This window comes from Miscanthus floridulus, chromosome 19 (assembly GCF_019320115.1).
Source record: "Miscanthus floridulus cultivar M001 chromosome 19, ASM1932011v1, whole genome shotgun sequence".
NCBI classification, from domain to species: Eukaryota; Viridiplantae; Streptophyta; class Magnoliopsida; order Poales; family Poaceae; genus Miscanthus; species Miscanthus floridulus.
Genome location: NC_089598.1, coordinates 16,212,325 through 16,231,263, shown reverse-complemented (window position 1 = coordinate 16,231,263; position 18,939 = coordinate 16,212,325). Strand labels below are relative to the sequence as shown.

Here is an 18,939-nt window from a genome sequence, read left to right as displayed (position 1 = left end):
AAAAGAAAAAAATAGTTTCATAGCATCTAAGATAACGAGATTCAGAAAATACCACTCAAAGATCACAGTGAAATACCACTGGAAAAACGGTTTGATCTAACGACCTGAGTCCACCGTTGACCGTTCCTCCTCGCTTCTTCCCACGTGGAAATCCCATCACCTTCCTCTTCCTCAGCTCTGCCGTTGGTGGATCCACGCAGGATGGAGTCCTGGCGGATCAGCACAGCCTCTGGCGGGTGGTCAGGCTGAGCTGGGTGGCGGCGCGATGGCCTAGCCGTCCGCGTCCAGCGTGCCGCCTCGCTCGCCGTCAGGTTCTGCGCCGCCGCGTCTGCGCTCAGAACGTCCTCGATGCGGGACATGACGCTATAGGCCAGGCTCTCCAGCACGCGCGAGTAGCTCTCCAGGAGGGCGTACCCGACGTTCTGCAGCAGGGAATGGATCGGATGGATGTGATCAATGCCTCTTAATTAATATATACATAATGAATGATGAATTGTTTGTTTGCCTTTGACAGCGACTCAATGTAGATCTCCATCTTCACGAGCACCTGCGCGTTGATGGCCATGGCCGCCTTGAGCACCTGGTTGACGCAATCCTTCTGGTACTGCAGCCACTTGCGGGTCACGTCCGACACCGACAGTCCCTCCGATGGCACCTTCACCGTCGGCATCCACCACTTGTTGTGGTCGGTGACGGAGAGCAGCTATCCCACGCCTCCCTCTTCCAGCGCTCCTCGGTGTCGGGCGCCATGGGTAGCTTGCGATGCTCGCCGAAGACGGACGCCGCGAGGTTGGTGACGGCTTTGGACAGCGCGAGCGCGAGCGCGAGCGCGGACGCCACGCCCTTGCCGGTGCCGGACATGTCCTCGCCCAGCAGGACCTTGGCGAACTTCTCCTTCGTCACGTGCTGACGCTTGGGATTTGTTTTTTTTTTTCCTTCAGACAGACGGGGATCAACGAAGCTGACACTGTTACCTTCAAACACGACGGGACGTTACTTTCACATAACAGTTTCATCTTTTAATGCTAGTTCGTTCGGTGATATTTTTCGAATCTCATGATCTTTGTACGGTACGAAACCAATTTTTCCAAACAAAATTGAAGTGTAGTAACCCGTGAATGAGTACTAGTCCAGAAGGGTTTGGCTCTATCTGTAGGGCTTTGATAGATTAACGCCCTGTTCGCTTGGCTTATAAGCCGTATTTTTTCAACCAACGGATAATATTTTTCTCTCACAACAAATCAACCAACAGTACTTTCAGTCATGTCTTATCAGCTAAGTGAACAGGGCGTAAGCGCTTATCCGAATTTAGGCAACTAATTGTTAGCTGCTAGCTAGAGAAAGTCAGTTAATAGCATTTTATTAGTGGAGCTATTAGTTAACCTACTAGTAAGCTCGTTTTGGACCCTCCAACTAATAGCTCGTTATGGTGTTTAGATCCATGCACTAGAGCTAAGTTTAGCAGGTAATTTTGCATCTTCCAGTAACTTGTGAGCTCATTAGATACAAATAGACCCTTAACAATTTCCGTGCTTAAGCATCTCCGTACGAAACTGAGATCCTCTGGACCTAATGGGCGGAGCTAGATAATAACAAAGATGTTCCAGATTAACATGGGCTACAGGGATGTGTAATGACCTGACAAAACTGAGATGACATTGAACATGGTAATTTTGCATCTTCCAGTACTCGATCATAATGTCATATAAATTAAAGTAATGGCCAGGCTACTAAAAACTCCGGTAATAACAATTTCGAACAATGATGATCATCACTGTTTTCAGGTGACAAGCATAGCAATCAACTCCACCATGACAGCTGGGCAGCTTCTGCTTAGATGCTTGAAGCTATCGGTGGCCACGGCGCGGCTGTCCTCAGATTCGCAGGAGCGCTGAGAAAATCGAAGCATGCCTTCTTCAGCCTGCGGCAGTTGTGTTGCTCAGCTAGCGTCAGTATGGTGGCTGCTGTTCCCACATCAATGTACCCACACAATTTGTCTTCGCAGATCAACTTCAGCCTCTCCAAGTTGTATCTATCAGCTGCAACAAGCAGGTGCTGGGACATGATGTCGTCGTCCTCTTCCTCTTCAGCTTCTTCTCGCTCTTCCGGCCCTTCTTCCCCTTGTCCTCTTTCCTCTGTCTTGGGCAATGAGTCAGTGTACACAAAGTGGAGCAGAGCCTTGAACACCTGAGCCTCCATGTCGTCTACACGGACAACGCCTGTCGTGTTGTTGCTCTCCTTCATTGTGCCAAGAAGCTCTGCGCTGAAGACTGGTGACCGGGCGGCGAGCACGCACCGGTGTGCCGCGAACGTCTGGCCACCAACATCGAAGACCACGTCGGCGCCCTTCTCGCTCAGGAGGAGGTCGCCAAGATTCCGATGCAGGTCAGATGGGGGCACGGAGACGAACCTGGTTAGAGTTGTTGGAGTTGGAGGGGCTCCCACGGCCGTCTCTACCTTGGCGCCGAACTCGTTGATAACGACAATGTTGCACCGGACGGTGAAAGAATCGTCTTTGAGGTGCTCCGATTTCTCAAGCTCTTTCCTCTTGATGAACTTTGGGTATCCCCAGCCCTCATTGCTCGCAAAGCTAGACACCGCTTCTAGTGTCACCGGTTTCTTCTCCACGTTGTCGACAAAACAGAACTGGAACTGCGCCTTCACCGAATCGGCGACACTATCGTCGAGATGAAGGAAAAACGAGACGAATCCTTCGTACCCCGGTTTGGCTCCGTTGGGGAAGAAGCGGGTGCGCCAGCGGTGGCCACCGACGATCAAAGGATCAGAGTTGAAAGAATCTCCAGTGGGTGTACCCTTGGTGAGTGAGTAGCCGTCGATCTTGAGGTCGGTGACGATGGAGGTGGCAGATCGTAACAGCTCGCACCTGCAGCTGCAACCACAGTGCGTGCCATGGGATACCTAGCCCTTCTCTCTTGCCGGCGATGTAGGGTTTTGCACGGGACGAGCCGCCGCGGAATTGCGGGAGACCCAAAGACCGGAAGAGTAGAATACGGGGAAGGCGAGGAGTCGCGCTGGCTTTCTCCAGAAGAAGACTCGGCCTCCCCCTGATGGGCCGTCGAGATTGGGCCAATAAGAGCACATGTGCAGCACTAGGCTTGGGCTCTTCACGGTTCCGGGCCTTCCATCACTCTCTATCAAACAGGGCCTCAGGCCGTACTACGAAATCTGGATACGGGCATCAGACACGTTTGGGCTGACCTGGATACGGCCCATGAAAGAAAAGCAGCCCAACTTACCTCCCACGCGTGACCTATTCCCTTCCAGGTGCGCCCGACACGCCCCGACGCGAGTGGCGAGTGTCGAACGGCGGCCGGCGGCAGGACAGCGAGCGGCCGGCGGCGATCCTCCCAGCTCCTGGCGCCCTATTGCTGCACCTCTGCGCCCCTGCTCGGAGCATCCCTGGCCTGGGCGGCTTACTGTCGAATCGGCCGACAGCTGGGCAGCGAGCGGCCAGCGGCGACGTAGTCCGGCGGCGTCCCCTCCCTGCTCCCGGCGGCCCTTCCCCCTACAGCAGAAGCTCTGCGCCCCTGCTCCAAGCATACCTGGGCCGCTCACCGTCGAATCGGCCGGGTTTCTCCATCCCAGCAGGATTCAATCTAGTCAGTTCCTCGATCCTCGTCTCCTCCGGTCTTCCCTATGCTCAGTCTCACTCTAACCACGTCCGGTGCCCGACTGCCCATGTGTTCAATAGTTTTGTTCATTATGTATCCATGTGCTTTGATCTAAAATTTTGTTATGTTATGTACTATTGCTATGCATGCGAACTCAATTATGTATAATGTATACCTGTGGATGTGACCTTATTAAGTTGTGAACTTAAATTATGTGTTATGCCATATGTCACTTGGCTATGACCTTATTAAGCCGTGCACTCAATTTAGTATACTGTGGCTGTGGTTTCATATTAAATCATGTGTAGTTATTATATTAAAAAAAACATCCTAGGCGAATTCTCGTGTCACTATTTTATAGAGAATAGCGTATCTGATACCGTATCCGTATCTGGGCAACATAGATCAAGTCATCATTGTTGAATCTGTGTTTGCATCAGACCAGTGTCTGAATTTACCCATGATTTGTTTTATAGTATATATACCACTACCACGATCCCAAAAAGAACATCACTCTATCTTTGTTCTAAGTCAAACTATTTTAAGTTTGAGCAAGCTTGTAGAGAAGATTATCAACATTTACGATACCAAATAGGTACATCAGGAAACTATATTTCATGATGAATCTAAAGACGCTTGTTTAGTGATATAAATATTGATATTCTTTTATATAAATTGTCCAACCTGAGATTGTTTGATTTAGGACAAAATGTCATTCTCTTTGGGACAGAGGAGTACTAATTTATTGCGCCTAACATTCTGTGTATATGTTTACGTGTTTGTGTACAGACTGCCAAGTTTTTCTTTTCCTATTTCTGTTCTTTCCATGTTTATTACTTGTTAGAAACTTATTTGCCTAGTGTTTAATGCGTTGAAAATTAAAGGCAATTTTCCTCACTGGAAAGGAAGGACAATCAGAGCCAGAACTTTCTTCATAAACCTGAATAAAGGACATGCAATGTATGTTATCTCCCCTTCTCATCTTATTTGCATCTTAGGCATTTATATCACTTCACAACCAGAATACACAATGTCATTAATGCTTATATATGTTCAGTAAGGAATACAGACAGGGCGTCACGTAGCTCAGGTCGTCGCAATAATGTTGTTTCATGGATCTCTGAAGTTAAAGACACATCTAATGTGGCCGTAAGAAAGAAAAGGGGGAGAAGAGCACCTCCATCTGCTAAAAGGTTGCGTGATAAAAGGGTGAATAAGGCGATTGAAAGTGATGGTGCTGTTGACAGTGACAGTGATGATACAGATGGACAGGTTGGCAAAAGTCAGCCTAGTGCACACATTGAGGAACAGGAAGGCCCATCCTCAGCTTCAGAAGAACAGGACCATTCAACAAACTCTAAGGACATGCTCCAAAAAGCTAGCTCTCAAAACACAAAGAAGGTTTCTAGAAGCTCAACAAGCAGCAAGCAAGGTGCATCTCATTTGGAACAGGAAGGTGCAAATGAAGATGGGTCTCATGTGCAAGTGGCTGCTGTGTACAAGGATATTGATAATGAAAGAAGCTCTCAAGAGATAAGGGATGATGTGAGTTTCTTGCTCTTTGTTCTGGTGTTTTTCGTTTTATCTATGATTACATATATTGCCTATATGAAGAATGCCAATCTTTATTATTGAGAAGTTAATATGCATCTTGAAGTGATTTATTTGCATTTATGCGAACATATGATGCATCGGAAATTGAACCCTCAGTTTGTATTAACCAGAGTCTATATCCAGCAGGTATCCAATGCACAAGTAGATACAACTTCATCTAATGATAAAAGTTCAGAAGAAGTTGAAGATGTGAGTGAGAACCTTAAATTTCTGTTTTTTTTATGGTTTGATCGACCTCAAATGGTTGTATTTCGATTGGGTTGCCTTTTTCTTCTTTGATTGGATAATGCCCAAGTTTTGAATCGCCTGAAGTGTGTAACCTGTTTCAAAACATATAGGTGAAGGTGTGTGACATATGTGGAGATGTTGGTGAGGAGGAGAAGCTCGCTGTCTGTAGCAGATGCAATGATGGCGCAGAGCACACGTAAGGCTTCTTCGCTGCATTACTTTCTTTTTTTCTGTAATAATGTTCAGTTGCATTTGATGGATTGCATACACTAAAGTTGCCCATTTACTGTTTTATGGTTTTTAATTGCTGACTGCAAGGCTCGTGGCACAATTAGCGTGCCAGAACACTAATAAGTCTACACATTTATTATCTTTGTCTATACACTTCCTGTTGGGGAGAAAACTGGTCTTTTGAGCACTTGTTTCCATTATGTCTTCCTAGAGATTGCATGCGCGTATGAGTATGTTTTAATATCTCTTTGCTTTAGGTATTGCATGCGGGTAATGACGGCAGAGGTTCCAGATAGTGAGTGGCTGTGCGAAGACTGCCAAACTGCGGTAGAATCTGAAAAGGAGAATAGACTAGAAAAATCTCAGGTGAAGGTTGGCACTTCGAAAGAGCTGTCCTTTGAAGGGGAGATTAACAAACCTCCCATTGCTGCAAAGAGCAGAAATTCTTCAGACTGTAAATTGAAGGTTGAGAATGTAGAAAACAAAGAGTCAGATACCACAAATGAGGGGAATGATACGGTTGAAACCAGGACGGAAGAAGATGCTGCGATGACATCCTCAATTAGAGATACTATTCCTGAAACTGGTGGCTTGTACACGGGGGCTGACTCCAGAAAGAGAATGCAACCATCACACGAGATATTCATGTTTGATGCTGACAAAGGAAAGCAACCTAGCCATCAAGTGGCAACTTCATTGGCGTTTAATGCTCTGAAGAATCAGGCACCACAGCCTCGTGGTAAATTGTTAATCTATTTTTTCATATTTAAACTCTCTACACAAAATCCTTAATGTTCAATTTATGGTACTTTTAGGGCTTGCCCTGGTGGCATGCAATCAAATGAAACCATACTAAGCAAGGTTTAATGCAGGCCAACTTTCCAAATCCACTTCTTTCAACAACTCAAAGGTTCCGAAAGTGAAACAACTATTGAATGAAGTTCCTCAGAAGCCAAAATTTTTGAAGGAATCTTGGTCTTCTATCGTTAAAAAGGAAGGGCCAATCAGCATGACTACTAAGTCAGCGACCTTCAAAAAGCCTAAGCCTTGCGAGCCAGCAAACAAGGCAAAGTCTTCCGTCTTGCCATCTGCAGAGGAGCCAAGGGTGACGAATCAGTTGGTGAGCTACAACGTAACAAATGGTCAGTGCTCTTCAATATTGGGGCCTCCCTCTGCCACAGCATCAATGGTTGCTCCTGTTCTTTTAAAAACTGATACCACAGCTCAGCCCCTCTCTACAAGAAATAACACGGGTGACTCAAATAATTTAGGTGCTGTTCATGTACAGGGTGGTAAAAATTCAACAACAACAACAACAACAAAGCCTGTGAGTCCCAAACAAGTTGGTGTAGGTTAGAGTTGAAACCCACCAAGAGCCCCTAGTCATGGTTCAGGCACATCAATAGCCACTTTCTAAGCACTCCTATTCAAACAGAGATCTCTAGGTATATCCCAAGCTTTCAAATATCTTTTTATTGCCTCCCCCCATATCAATTTCGGTCTACCTCTACATCTCCTCACATTATTAGCTTGGCTTAGGACTCCACAATGTACTGGTGCCTCTGATGGTCTCCTTTGGACATGGCCAAACCACCTCAGCCGATGTTGGACAAGCTTTTCTTCAATTGGTGCTACCTCCTAGGTGGTCACGTATATCATCGTTCCTAACTCGGTCCATTTTTGTGTGACCACAAATCCATCGCAACATACGCATTTCTGCAACACACAGTTGTTGAACATGACAAATCTTTGTAGGCCAACATTCTGCTCCATACAACATAGCCGGTCTAATCGCCGTTCTATAAAACTTGCCTTTTAGCTTTTGTGGTACCCTCTTGTCACAAAGAACGTCAGAAGCTTGTCGCCACTTGATCCACCCTGCTTTGATTCTATGTCTAACGTCTGCATCAATATCTCCATCTCTCTGTAACATCGATCCTAGATAACGAAAGGTATCCTTCTTAGGCACTACTTGACCTTCCAAAGTATCCTTCTTAGGCACTACTTGACCTTCCAAACTCACATCTCCCTCCTCCTGTGCAGCTCCGCCAAAGTCACCCCCTTCCCCTTGCATGTTATTTTCCTTATTTGACATAGTTCATATATTCTGATTGCATGCATTTTATTGTAGAGTAACTCTAATTTGTTTGTTCAGGAAACAGTGAGCTAAAGAAGCCTCCTTTAGCAAAAGTGCCGGGAAGTACGATGCTATCTAATGCTGAAAGATCCTCATGTGGGATTCTTGGTTCCGGTGCTCATAGAAAAGTGATTCAGAATTCAGATTCTTCACATCAGGAGACTAAAATAAAGGACCCAACTGGCTTCAGACAGGGTGCTTCTAGCAGCAATCGGAATGTGAATAAGCCTTCATTATCAACTCAAGCTAATGAGCAGGATATGAGATATATTTTATCCATCCCTGGGAGCGGAGTAGATTATAGCAAGCTGAAGTTGAAAGATAATCATCCATCTCTATCTGCCACACCAGGAATCTCTTCTGATAATGGTTGCATTATGCCAAATGATCATAGGGATGAACCTGCTCAAGGGGTTTCAGCTGGTGATGAACCATTGTTTTCAACTGTCCCTGAGCTGGACTGGATATGGCAGTATGAGTATTCTTTCCTTTCCATCCCATATGTGAAATTATTTACTTTACATTTTAAATGACTTAATAGTAATAAGTTACTAGACATTCCATTGCCAGTCTACCATCAATTATGAAGCCACTTTATAGATAATGCTTTCACATGTTTTGTGTGTTGTGTTATGTGATGTTATATGTGTGCTTTTTGGTTCATCCCATTTTTTTAAATCTGATTATCACTCAGCCTGTATTATTTGCTAGCAATTATAATATTTCCTCGATGTGTTTATTATATGCATTTTAAACTTTTTTTTATTTCAACAGAGGTGGTTTTGAGCTGCAGAGGACTGGAAGATCACCGGAGCTGTGTGATGGTTTCCAAGCCCACTTATCATGTTCTGCTGCACAGTTAGTGTTGGACGTAGTTAAGAAATTCCCTTCTAAAGTCCAGCTTGAGGAAGTTCCTCGGCAGAATTCATGGCTGACACAATTTCAGGAAAATGATCCAACTTATGACAACATAGGTCTTTTTTTCTTTGCTAGAGATGTTCAGAGGTGTGTTGTTTGCAGTTTTTCCCCTGATTCATATTTGTTTCATTCATATGTTGTTTTGAATTTGAAATTCTAACACTTCTATCTTTTGCAACTATGAAAAACACTACAGTAAATTAGTTGAAAATATGCTGAAGAATGATTTAGTTCTAAGAGGAAGTGTTGGTACTGTTGAGTTGCTTATACTCCCGTCCAATATCTTGTCAAAGAACTTTCAAAGTAAGAACCCTTCAGCTAGTTAAAGTGTCATATTATCTCAGGATAGGTTTCAATTTGATTGATCACATTCTTATTCTGTCTCAGGGTGGAATATGTTCTACTTTCTTTGGGGTCTATTCAGAGTTGGCAAAAAAGATTCCTCTAACCTCCCATCTTATGTATCCACAAGTAGACTAGAACGAAACTTTAATGATGACCCCTGGGCCATGGATTGGAGTACGACTGCTTTGTCATCTACTCATTCATTCTCACAAAACAGGAGTGGTTTTGGCGAAATTTTGGTGAAGTCAACTAATTTTGCACCGAGTTTGGAAGCCAGTCATGAGGTGTGTTTGAATGGAGAGAACTTTTTGAATCAACCTGTATGTGGAAGAGGTCTAGATGATCACCTAGATTCAGATACAGAAACAAGTTCAACAATTAGCAATGGTGGTATGGGTCCCTCTTCCATGTCTATGCAAAGAAAACATCAGGTGAATCTTTATTTCTCATTTTGTGTAGCGCTTGCTTTTTAAACATTTTCTCTGCATTAGTTGTGTTTAAGTTACCATTTTTTCCTCACATATGTAGGAGAGCTGCATATCAGTGCATTAAGAGAAAAGCGTAGAATAACACATGCCACACTACCTTACACCTTTAGTAAGTTAAATACGTGGCACTCAAACATTAAGTTGACCATAGATAAAGTTTATGTTACCATGAGCTTTCTAGAAAATTCCCTAGTCACTGATTCAGCTTATGGCCAACCTGCCAATATGTGAAATTTCCCTACACAACTTGAGAGTTTCAGATGCCAGCTTGACAACTGGCATTCTGCCACCTTGTTTTACATGATCATTTAGATGATGTCGCATATCAGTATCTGAATGTAACATTTTGTTAGGGATGTGCAGAAACTTGATTATCCAGAACACAAAGATAAAATGAGGGACACCTTTGGTGATAATGTTAGTGAAAGAGATTTTGATGTGAACGCGGTGCCAGTTACTTGTTCTGTCTCCTTAACCCATATTCAGGAAGGTAACTAACATTGTTCCCAATCATATTAGTAAGTAGGAGTTAATTATTTATCACCCATGTTTTTGTAATTTTTTTTACTTGTTTGATTAAAGAACCTGGCATGGTGAGCACAACCATCAACCTTAACGATGCAGACAACCTCATGGATATAGACCATAACGATGCTGACAACCTCATGGATATAGACCATGTTAATACCTGTGAGGTTAGCGCAGGTGCACTGGATTGTTCACATGCATCAGGTGGTGCAGATAAAAGAAGTTTTCGGATGGCCAATGCAGCTGATGAAGTACCCGAGCATAAGAAAATTAAATTGGATATGTCTATGAACTCTGGTTTATACGAGAATGCCTACAATGGAAGGTTATCATCTAAGGTGCATTCCCTTTCAGCTTCCTTTGTGAATGATGGCACTAGCAATAAACCGATGGCTGGAAGCTCAAGCAGTGGTGGGAAGTGCGTGTTTCCATTTGATCTAAATGCAGAGGATGATGCAGTATCAGAGAACATCGTAAATCACTACTAGAAGCCCAACAATTGCTGATCGTTTTTAAACCGTTGGCCATCTTATGTGTAAGGTCCGGCAACAAAATAGCCAAGGGTATGCCTACAATGCAGTGTTTGTTCTTATATGTTACAAAAAGCAGTTGAATCCAGAGTATTTATTTTGGAGTATACAATGCATAGTAGGGCAAGAAGTGCCTGATTGACTCATAAGTTATCAGGGTTGGAGTCGGCTTTGCTTTCCTGATCTGGAGACTCCATTGCTAAAAACACAAAGGTGAAATCAGAAAGGATATCAAAAGAAGAAAAGGTTGCACTATGTATGTGGAAATGACAGAAATAAGATATTTCATTGCACCCGGATCAAGCAGCAGGACCAAAGGAAAAAGGTTTTGCCATGCGAAAAGATGGTGAAAATGTTTTTTGCAATTAAATAAACTCACAGCCAGCGTAAATAATACGATCTCTTAACTAACTACACAATATTAATGAACTTATATCTGTGTGCTATACAAAGCTGGTCAGGCCAATATGTTTACTTATTTAGCTTTGGCAATCAAGCTTCTTCAAACATTAAGGGGCTTTCGCTTTCATGCCCTCGTGTACAAAGCTGGTCAGGCCAATATGTTTACTTATTTAGCTTTGGCAATCAAGCTTCTTCAAACACTAAGGGGCTTTCGCTTTCATGCCCTCGTTTTGAAGGTAAATTGTGATTTTGTCCTATTTTTTTAAGGAGTAAATGAATTTCACTGGTGGTCCTCGAATCTGTCTCGAGTTCTTATGGACGTCTTGATACTTCTAAATTGTATATTCATCTTCTTATACTTTTTTCGAGTTCTTATTCAGGTCCCAGTACCTTTAAGCTACGCATTTAGCTTTCTAAACTTATCCTAAATTCTCTGTTCTAATATTTTTAAAAGACACACTCAGCTCCCTAGACTTTAATGTACTGTCCCAGTCCATCCCCTTCCCTTACACTGGCATGTGCCCACCACACTCATGCCACACTCATGCGGCCATATCGTGTTGCACCACGTTTGCCCACCACACTCATAACACACGAGGATGAGATGTGCGGCGGGAGCTCGAGTGGGATATGCATACCTAGTTTCCTATGACCTACTACGCCGCTTGGTCGCCCTTGTCGTGCTTGCTCTATTGCACGTCTTAGTTGAGCCTTCCCTGCCGCGGTCTTACTTGATTCTGCTTGACTCGTTGCTGCTCCACCTCACCATGTCCTCTTCCCCCGTCGACTGGGAACTCATGCTCATTCTCGCTATCTTCTCGCACTTAGTTCCTTACTCTCTTAGTGTAACACCCTAAAAATTGCTCTTTTTGAAATAGGGTTAAAAAGATTTAATTTTGGATTTTTGTGCTCATTAAAACATAGGAAATAAAAAATTTCATGAAATTAAAAGTTATTATAAGGTTTAGAAACATGATTGTGCATACATGCCCTTGTATTTGATTTATTGAGTTGAATGGTTGAATTCAAAATTCAAAATGAATTCAAATTCACTTTTGAAATGCTTTTGAAATTAGCTTTGAAATAAAAGAAAAGAAAACTTTAAAAATAAAAGAGTTTAAAAAGTTGTAAAGAAATTATTTTTGAAAACTTACCAAAATTGCTTATTTTTATTTGAATTGAAAAGAGTATTTTAAACCATATTCAAACTTGTTTTGGTTTATATTTGGAATTGGTTTTGAAATAAGAAAAACAAAAAGGAAAAACTCTCCTACTTCTCTTCCTCCCACGCAGGCCTGCTTCTCTTCCTCCCGCGCAGGCCCACTCCTTTTTCCTTCTGTCCGCTGAGGCTTCGGCCCACGCCAGCGCGCAAGCCCAGCTCTTCCTCCCCGCGTTTGACCCAGCAGCGGAAGTCGCCAGCACGCCTCCTCTTCCTATGTCATCGACCGCTCAGGCCCGCCTATCAGTCGCTTCTTCTACCTCGCCGTCGTCTCTGACATGGACTCCATCGCCGCAGAGTTTGTGTCTGCCCTGCCTTGCTCGGTTGCAATGCTCCCCACGCCAGGCCGTCCCATATAAGCCAAGCCGTTGAAAGGTCATAATGGCTAGAGGGGGGTGAATAGCCTAATAAAAATTTCTACAACAACACTTAGCAAACCGGTTAGACAATTATGAGGCGAAGCAAGTGTTGTGCTAGCATACTAAAAATACAAGCCACCTACTACAATTCTAGTTGATATAGTTTCTATTCACACAATAGCTATGTCACTACACTAAGTTAGTGTACTCTCAAAGGCTAACTAAAGAGCCACACTAATCAAACTAACAAGCTCTCACAACTAGCTACACTAAAAAGCTTGACAACTAGTTTGCGGTAATATAAATAGAGTGGGCAAGAAGGTTATACTGCCGTGTCGAGATAGGAGCTAATCAATCACAAGAATGAATAACAACGAAGACCAATCACCTCGGAATCAAATAATAACACAATGATTTTTTACCGAGGTTCACTTGCTTGCCGGCAAGCTAGTCCTCGTGGCGATTCACTCATTTGGAGGTTCACACGCTAATTGGCATCACACGTCAAACCCTCAATAGGGTGCCGCACAACCAACACAAGATGAGGATCACAACAAGCCACGAGCAATCTACTAGAGTACCTTTTGGCTCTCCGCCGGGGAAAGGTCAAGAACCCCTCACAATCACCACGATCGGAGCCAGAGACAATCACCAACCTTCACTCAATGATCCTCACTGCTCTAAGCCATCTAGGTGGCGGCAACCACCAAGAGTAACAAGTGAATCCCGTAGCGAAACACGAACATCAAGTGCCTCTAGATGCAAACACTCAAGCAATGCACTTGGATTCTCTCCCAATCTCACAAAGACGATGAATCAATGATGGAGATGAGTGGGAGGGCTTTGGCTAAGCTCACAAGGTTGCTATGTCAATGCAAATGGCCAAGAGAATGAGCTTAAGCCGACCATGGGGCTTAAATAGAAGCCCCCACGAAATAGAGCCGTTGTACCCCTTCACTGGGCACAACACGGGGTGACCGGACGCTCCAGTCATATCGACCGGATACTGGACCTCAGCGTCCGATCACGCGATGCGTGCCACGTGTCCCCTCTCTTCAAATGTTGATCGCCCGATCTCAACGGTCAAGTGATGACCGGACGCAACGGCTCAAAGTGACCGGACGCTGAACCCTAACGTCCGATCGTTTCCAGTAAGCATCCAGAGACAACTTTTCACGACCGGACGCATCCGGTCATGCTCGACCGGACACACTCAACATCCGGTCACTCAGCGACTCCTCTGTCTACTGCCATATCAGTAGGACCGAACGCACCCTGTCAGCGTCCGGTCACTTATAGTGACCTCCGTCTTTTCTGTCTAGGACATCGGTGGCACCGTCGGACTATCCGCACTCTACGGGTGGACACTCCACCGGTGAAGTTCCTATCCCTTGCTCAAATGTGTCAACCACCAAGTGTATCACCTTGTGCACATATGTTAGCATATTTTCGCAAACATTTTCAAGGGTGTTAGCACTCCACTAGATCCTAAATGCATATGCAATGAGTTAGATCATCTAGTGGCACTTTGATAACCGCATTTTGATACGAGTTTCACCCCTCTTAATAGTATGGCTATCAAACCTAAATTTGATCACACTTTCTAAGTGTCTTGATTACCAAAATAAAATAGCTCCTACCATTTATACCTTTGCCTTGAGCCTTTTGTTTTTCTCTTTCTTCTTTTCAAGTCCAAGCACTTGAACATCACCATGGCATCATCATCATCATGTCATGATCTTCATTTGCTTCACCACTTGGAATGTGCTATCTATCTCATGATCACTTGATAAACTAGGTTAGCACTTAGGGTTTCATCAATTTACCAAAACCAAACTAGAGCTTTCAATCTCCCCCTTTTTGATAATTGATGACAACCCTTTCACAAAGATATGAATTAAAATTCAATTGAATTCATGTTGCTTGCCCAAGCATTTTTATTATTTGTAAAATGATATGAACAAGTTTCATGAACCCTAAATGGTAGCAATTGCTCCCCCTACATATGTGCTAAGAGTTTGGATTGTAGCTTGCACATATGCTTAGAAAATATAGGAGACAATGTCTACCAAATGATGCTAAGGTATAAGAGATGGACCTTTGAAGCGTGATACTAATCGAAGTGCACCATTATACCATCCTTAGCACCATGGTTAGCTTGATACCACTTGGAAACACTTGGAAATGACATCACTAGATAACCTATGCATGTTAGATTTTCATTTCATCATTCAAACCTATAACTAGCATACACCACACAAACATGAATATTTAAATTTAAAACTTATGCCATGCAAGCAAACATATGAAATGCACATTCAAATGCACCATACAAGTTCATGAGCTTGCTCCCCCTACTTGTGTGCTTAAAATTTTAATTGATCCCTTTTCTTTGTCATATTTCTCCCCTTATGTCAAGTTCTCCCCCTATCACTAGTATATTTATTTCTCTCCCCTTTGTGTTGTCTTTTTACTATCTTTGTGCACTATTTCTCTCCCTTTATCATCAATGACCACAAAGGTTCAAAATGTAGATAGGTTGATATTATCAATGTCAATCAATAGGGTGAGGATCATTTTCCTAAATTTGGTCCAATCTAGATCATTTGCCAAAGATTTTTAACTCGGTTTGATCTAAGGACAAGCTTCTTCACACCTCCAAATAAGGGTTATCTTATACCGTATTGAGTTAAACACTTAGAGCTCATTTACTAGATCAAACACTAGGTTTATAAGCCCACAAATATGTTATATGCTACCACTAGATCAAAATAAGCATAGAAGCAATAGTGGTACCATACAATCATTAAATTTATCTGATTTTCATGAATGAGCCTATTAAATGTGAAAGATGTCTAGATGCACTAAACATGTCCTTAGTAAGGATGTATGTCATGCCAATCAACTTTTACCTTGGATTGCTCAAAGGAGAGGCATGTCATATAAGTGGAGGGTGCATCAACACATATTTGAGAAATCCAATATGTTCAACTCATTCCTTAGCTTGTAAAATCTTTTCTCATCCAATGGCTTGGTGAATATATCGGCAAGTTGATCTTCGGTGCCTACACTCTCAATATAAATATCCCCTTTTTGTTGGTGATCTCTTATGAAATAATAGCGAACATCAATGTGCTTTGTTCTTGCATATTGAACCGGATTGTTTGTCAACTTGATTGCACTCTCATTGTCACATAGCAATGACACTTTCTTGAACTTGATTCCAAAGTCACTCAAAGTGGCCTTCATCCAAAGTATTTATGCACAACAACTATCGGCGGATATGTATTTGGCTTCGGTGGTTGATAATGCAATACTATTTTGCTTCTTTGATGACCATGAGATAAGTGATCTTCCCAATAATTAATATTTGCCCGATGTGCTCTTTCTTTCAACCTTACATCCCACATAATCTGAGTCAGAGTAACCAACTAGCTCAAACTTTGCTCCTTTAAGATACCACAAACCAACATTTGGTGTATGCTTTAAGTATCTCAATATTCTCTTTGTAGCCTTCAAATAACTTTCTCTTGGTGAGGTTTGAAATCTTGAACACATGCATACACTAAACATGACATCTGGCCTTGATGAGGTCACATAGAGTAGGCTTCCAATCATAGATCGATACAACTTTTGATCCACCATATTTCCACTTGTATCACTATCCAAGTTGCCATTGGTTCCTATTGGTGTGCTAATGGCCTTGCTATCACTCATGCCAAACTTCTTGATCATGTCCTTGATATACTTGCCTTGACTCATAAATGTACCATTTTTCAATTGCTTGATTTAAAGACCAAGGAAGTAAATTAACTCTCCAATTATAGATATCTCAAACTCATTAGCCATCATCTTTCCAAACTCATCACAAAAGTCTTGATTGGTTGATCCAAATATGATGTCATCAACATAGATTTGCAACATAAATAAATCTTTTCCAATTTTTTTGATGAAAAGAGTGGTGTCAACCTTACCCATCATGAGCTCTTTAGAGAGTAGAAAGTCCCTCAATCTCTCATACCATGCTCTAGGTGCTTGCTTCAAACCATACAATGCCTTCTTCAACTTGTACACATGGTCGGACTTCTTATTATCTTCAAAACCGGGAGGTTACTCAACATATAATTCTTTATTGATGTAACCATTGAGAAATGCACTCTTGACATCCATTTGATAGAGTTTGATGTTGTGGGCACAAGCATAGGCTAGCAAGATTCTAATTGCTTCTAATCTAGCAACGGAGGCATATGTTTCTCCAAAGTCAAGACCTTCAACTTGTGTATAGCCTTGTGCTACCAATCTTGCTTTATTCCTTACTACTATCCCATTTTGATCTTTCTTGTTTCTAAAGACCCATTTGGTTCCAATCACATTATGTCCCTTTGGTCTCTCTACTAATTCACACACTTGATTTCTTGTGAAGTTATTCAATTCTTCATGCATAGCATTCACCCAATCAACATCCTTCAATGCTTTATCTATCTTCTTTGGTTCAATAGATGACATAAATGAGAAATGCTCACAAAATAAAGCCAATCTAGATCTTGTTTGTACACCTCTAGAAATATCACTAATTATAGTGTCCAATAGATGATCCCTTGCAATATTGGTTGGTTAGAGGATTGGAACTTGATTTCTTGCACTTGCTTGATCATTGGGTTGAGATGATGTACTAGCCACTTGATCTTGTTCATTATTATGAGAGCCACTTGTACTAACTTGATTTGTATCATCTTGCACAATTGAGTTGGAGAGCACTTGCACTTGATCATCTTTATCATTATTCACTTATATAGGCCTTAATTCACCAACATCCATATTCTTCATGGTATTTGAAAGTTGAATGCCTCTAACATCTTTCAAGTTCTCATTCTCTACTTGTGAACCCTTGGTTTTATCAAATTCAACATCATGAACTTCCTCAAGAGTACCACTATCTAAATTCCAAACTCTATATGCTTTGCTTATAGTGGAATAATCAAGTAGAAATCCTTCATCATATTTCTTGTCAAACTTGCCCAATCTAGTACCTTTCTTCAAGATATAGTATTTACAACCAAAGACAAAAAAAAATATGCAATATTGAGCTTTCTACCATTCAAGAGCTCATATGGTGTCTTCTCTTTCAATGGGTGACAATAGAGGCGATTGCCACAATAGCAAGCCGTGTTGATAGCTTCGGCCCAAAAAATTGACTCACATTGTACTCACTAAGCATAGACCTTGCCATATCAATGAGTGTTCTATTTTTCCTCTCAACAAGGCCATTTGATTATGGAGTGTACTTGGCCAAGAATTGATGTCTAATTCTAAATTTATCACACAACTCATCAATTCTAGTGTTCTTGAACTCACTACCATTGTCACTTCTAACTCTCTTGATGGTTGTTTCAAACTCATTGTGAATGCCCTTGATAAATGATATGAATATTGCAAACACATCACTCTTGTCCACTAGAAAGAATACCCATGTGTATCTAGTGTAATCATCTACTATCACAAAGCCATATTTGTTACCACCAATGCTAATGTATTGTGTTGGCCCAAATAAATTCATGTGCAATAACTCAAATGCTTTACTAGTGCTCATCATGCTTTTCTTGGGATAGGTGTTTCCAACTTGTTTTTTGGCTTGACAAGAGCTACAAAGTTTATCCTTTTTAAACACAACATCTTTCAAGCCTCTAATCAAGTCATGCTTAACCAATCTATTCAATTGTTTTATTCCAACATGACCAAACCTTCTATGCCATAACCAACCCATGCTAGACTTAGTGAACAAGCATATAGATAATCTAGCTTCATTAGCATTGAAATCAACCAAGTATAGATTCTCATATCTAAAGCCTTTGAAGATCAAGTTAGAGCCATCTACACTTATGATCTCTACATCATCTACCCCAAAATATGCATTTAAATCCTAGATCACACAATTGAGCTATGGATAGCAAGTTGAAGTTCAAGCTCTCTACTAGCAACACATTAGAAATACTCATGTCATTGGATATTGCAATCTTACCAAGCCCTTTGATTTTGCCTTTGCCATTGTCACCAAATATGATACTATCATAACCATCATTGTCATTGGTGTTGATCGAGTTGAACATTCTTGCATCACCAATCATGTGTTGAGTGCACCCACTATCAAGAACCCAATGCCTTCCTCCGGCTTTGTAATTAACCTATAAAAGAAGATCAATTTCTTTTAGGTACCCAAACTTGCTTGGATCCTTAAAGGTTAGTCACTAAGCTCTTTGGTACCCAAATGACTTTTTTTCTTTGAGCCCATCCATGGTTTACCAATGAAC

General features: G+C 42.1%; 1 protein-coding gene and 1 pseudogene across 4 annotated transcripts; one reads left to right on the top strand and one right to left on the bottom strand.

Moving 5' to 3' along the window:
* Positions 1 to 1,780: 1,780 nt before the first annotated feature.
* LOC136525627 (BTB/POZ and MATH domain-containing protein 1-like) lies at positions 1,781 to 3,601 on the bottom strand (annotated as a pseudogene).
* On the top strand, positions 3,285 to 11,351 carry LOC136525346 (ASI1-immunoprecipitated protein 2-like). Of its 4 annotated transcripts, none has more exons than XM_066518344.1 (13): positions 3,285 to 3,620; positions 4,517 to 4,592; positions 4,690 to 5,177; positions 5,373 to 5,435; positions 5,585 to 5,670; positions 5,963 to 6,444; positions 6,578 to 6,847; positions 7,861 to 8,314; positions 8,617 to 8,847; positions 8,957 to 9,063; positions 9,148 to 9,536; positions 9,957 to 10,083; positions 10,176 to 11,351. In XM_066518344.1, the coding sequence occupies exons 2-13, from the start codon at positions 4,586 to 4,588 to the stop codon at positions 10,607 to 10,609; spliced, it is 3,138 nt and encodes a 1,045-aa protein (XP_066374441.1). In that variant the 5' UTR covers positions 3,285 to 3,620; positions 4,517 to 4,585; the 3' UTR covers positions 10,610 to 11,351. The 4 variants fall into 4 exon arrangements, with proteins under 4 accessions (XP_066374441.1, XP_066374442.1, XP_066374439.1 ...); XM_066518345.1 differs by having other exon boundaries at positions 5,370 to 5,435; positions 10,218 to 11,351; XM_066518342.1 differs by having other exon boundaries at positions 5,370 to 5,435.
* The last annotated feature ends 7,588 nt before the right edge of the window (positions 11,352 to 18,939 follow it).

Excerpts from the sequence above, each read along its gene's own strand:
- LOC136525346 (XM_066518342.1), top strand. Across the intron at positions 6,848-7,860 it reads GAGCTACAACGTAACAAATG|GAAACAGTGAGCTAAAGAAG; the intron begins GTCAGTGCTCTT and ends TTGTTTGTTCAG. Across the intron at positions 9,064-9,147 it reads CTTGTCAAAGAACTTTCAAA|GGTGGAATATGTTCTACTTT; the intron begins GTAAGAACCCTT and ends ATTCTGTCTCAG.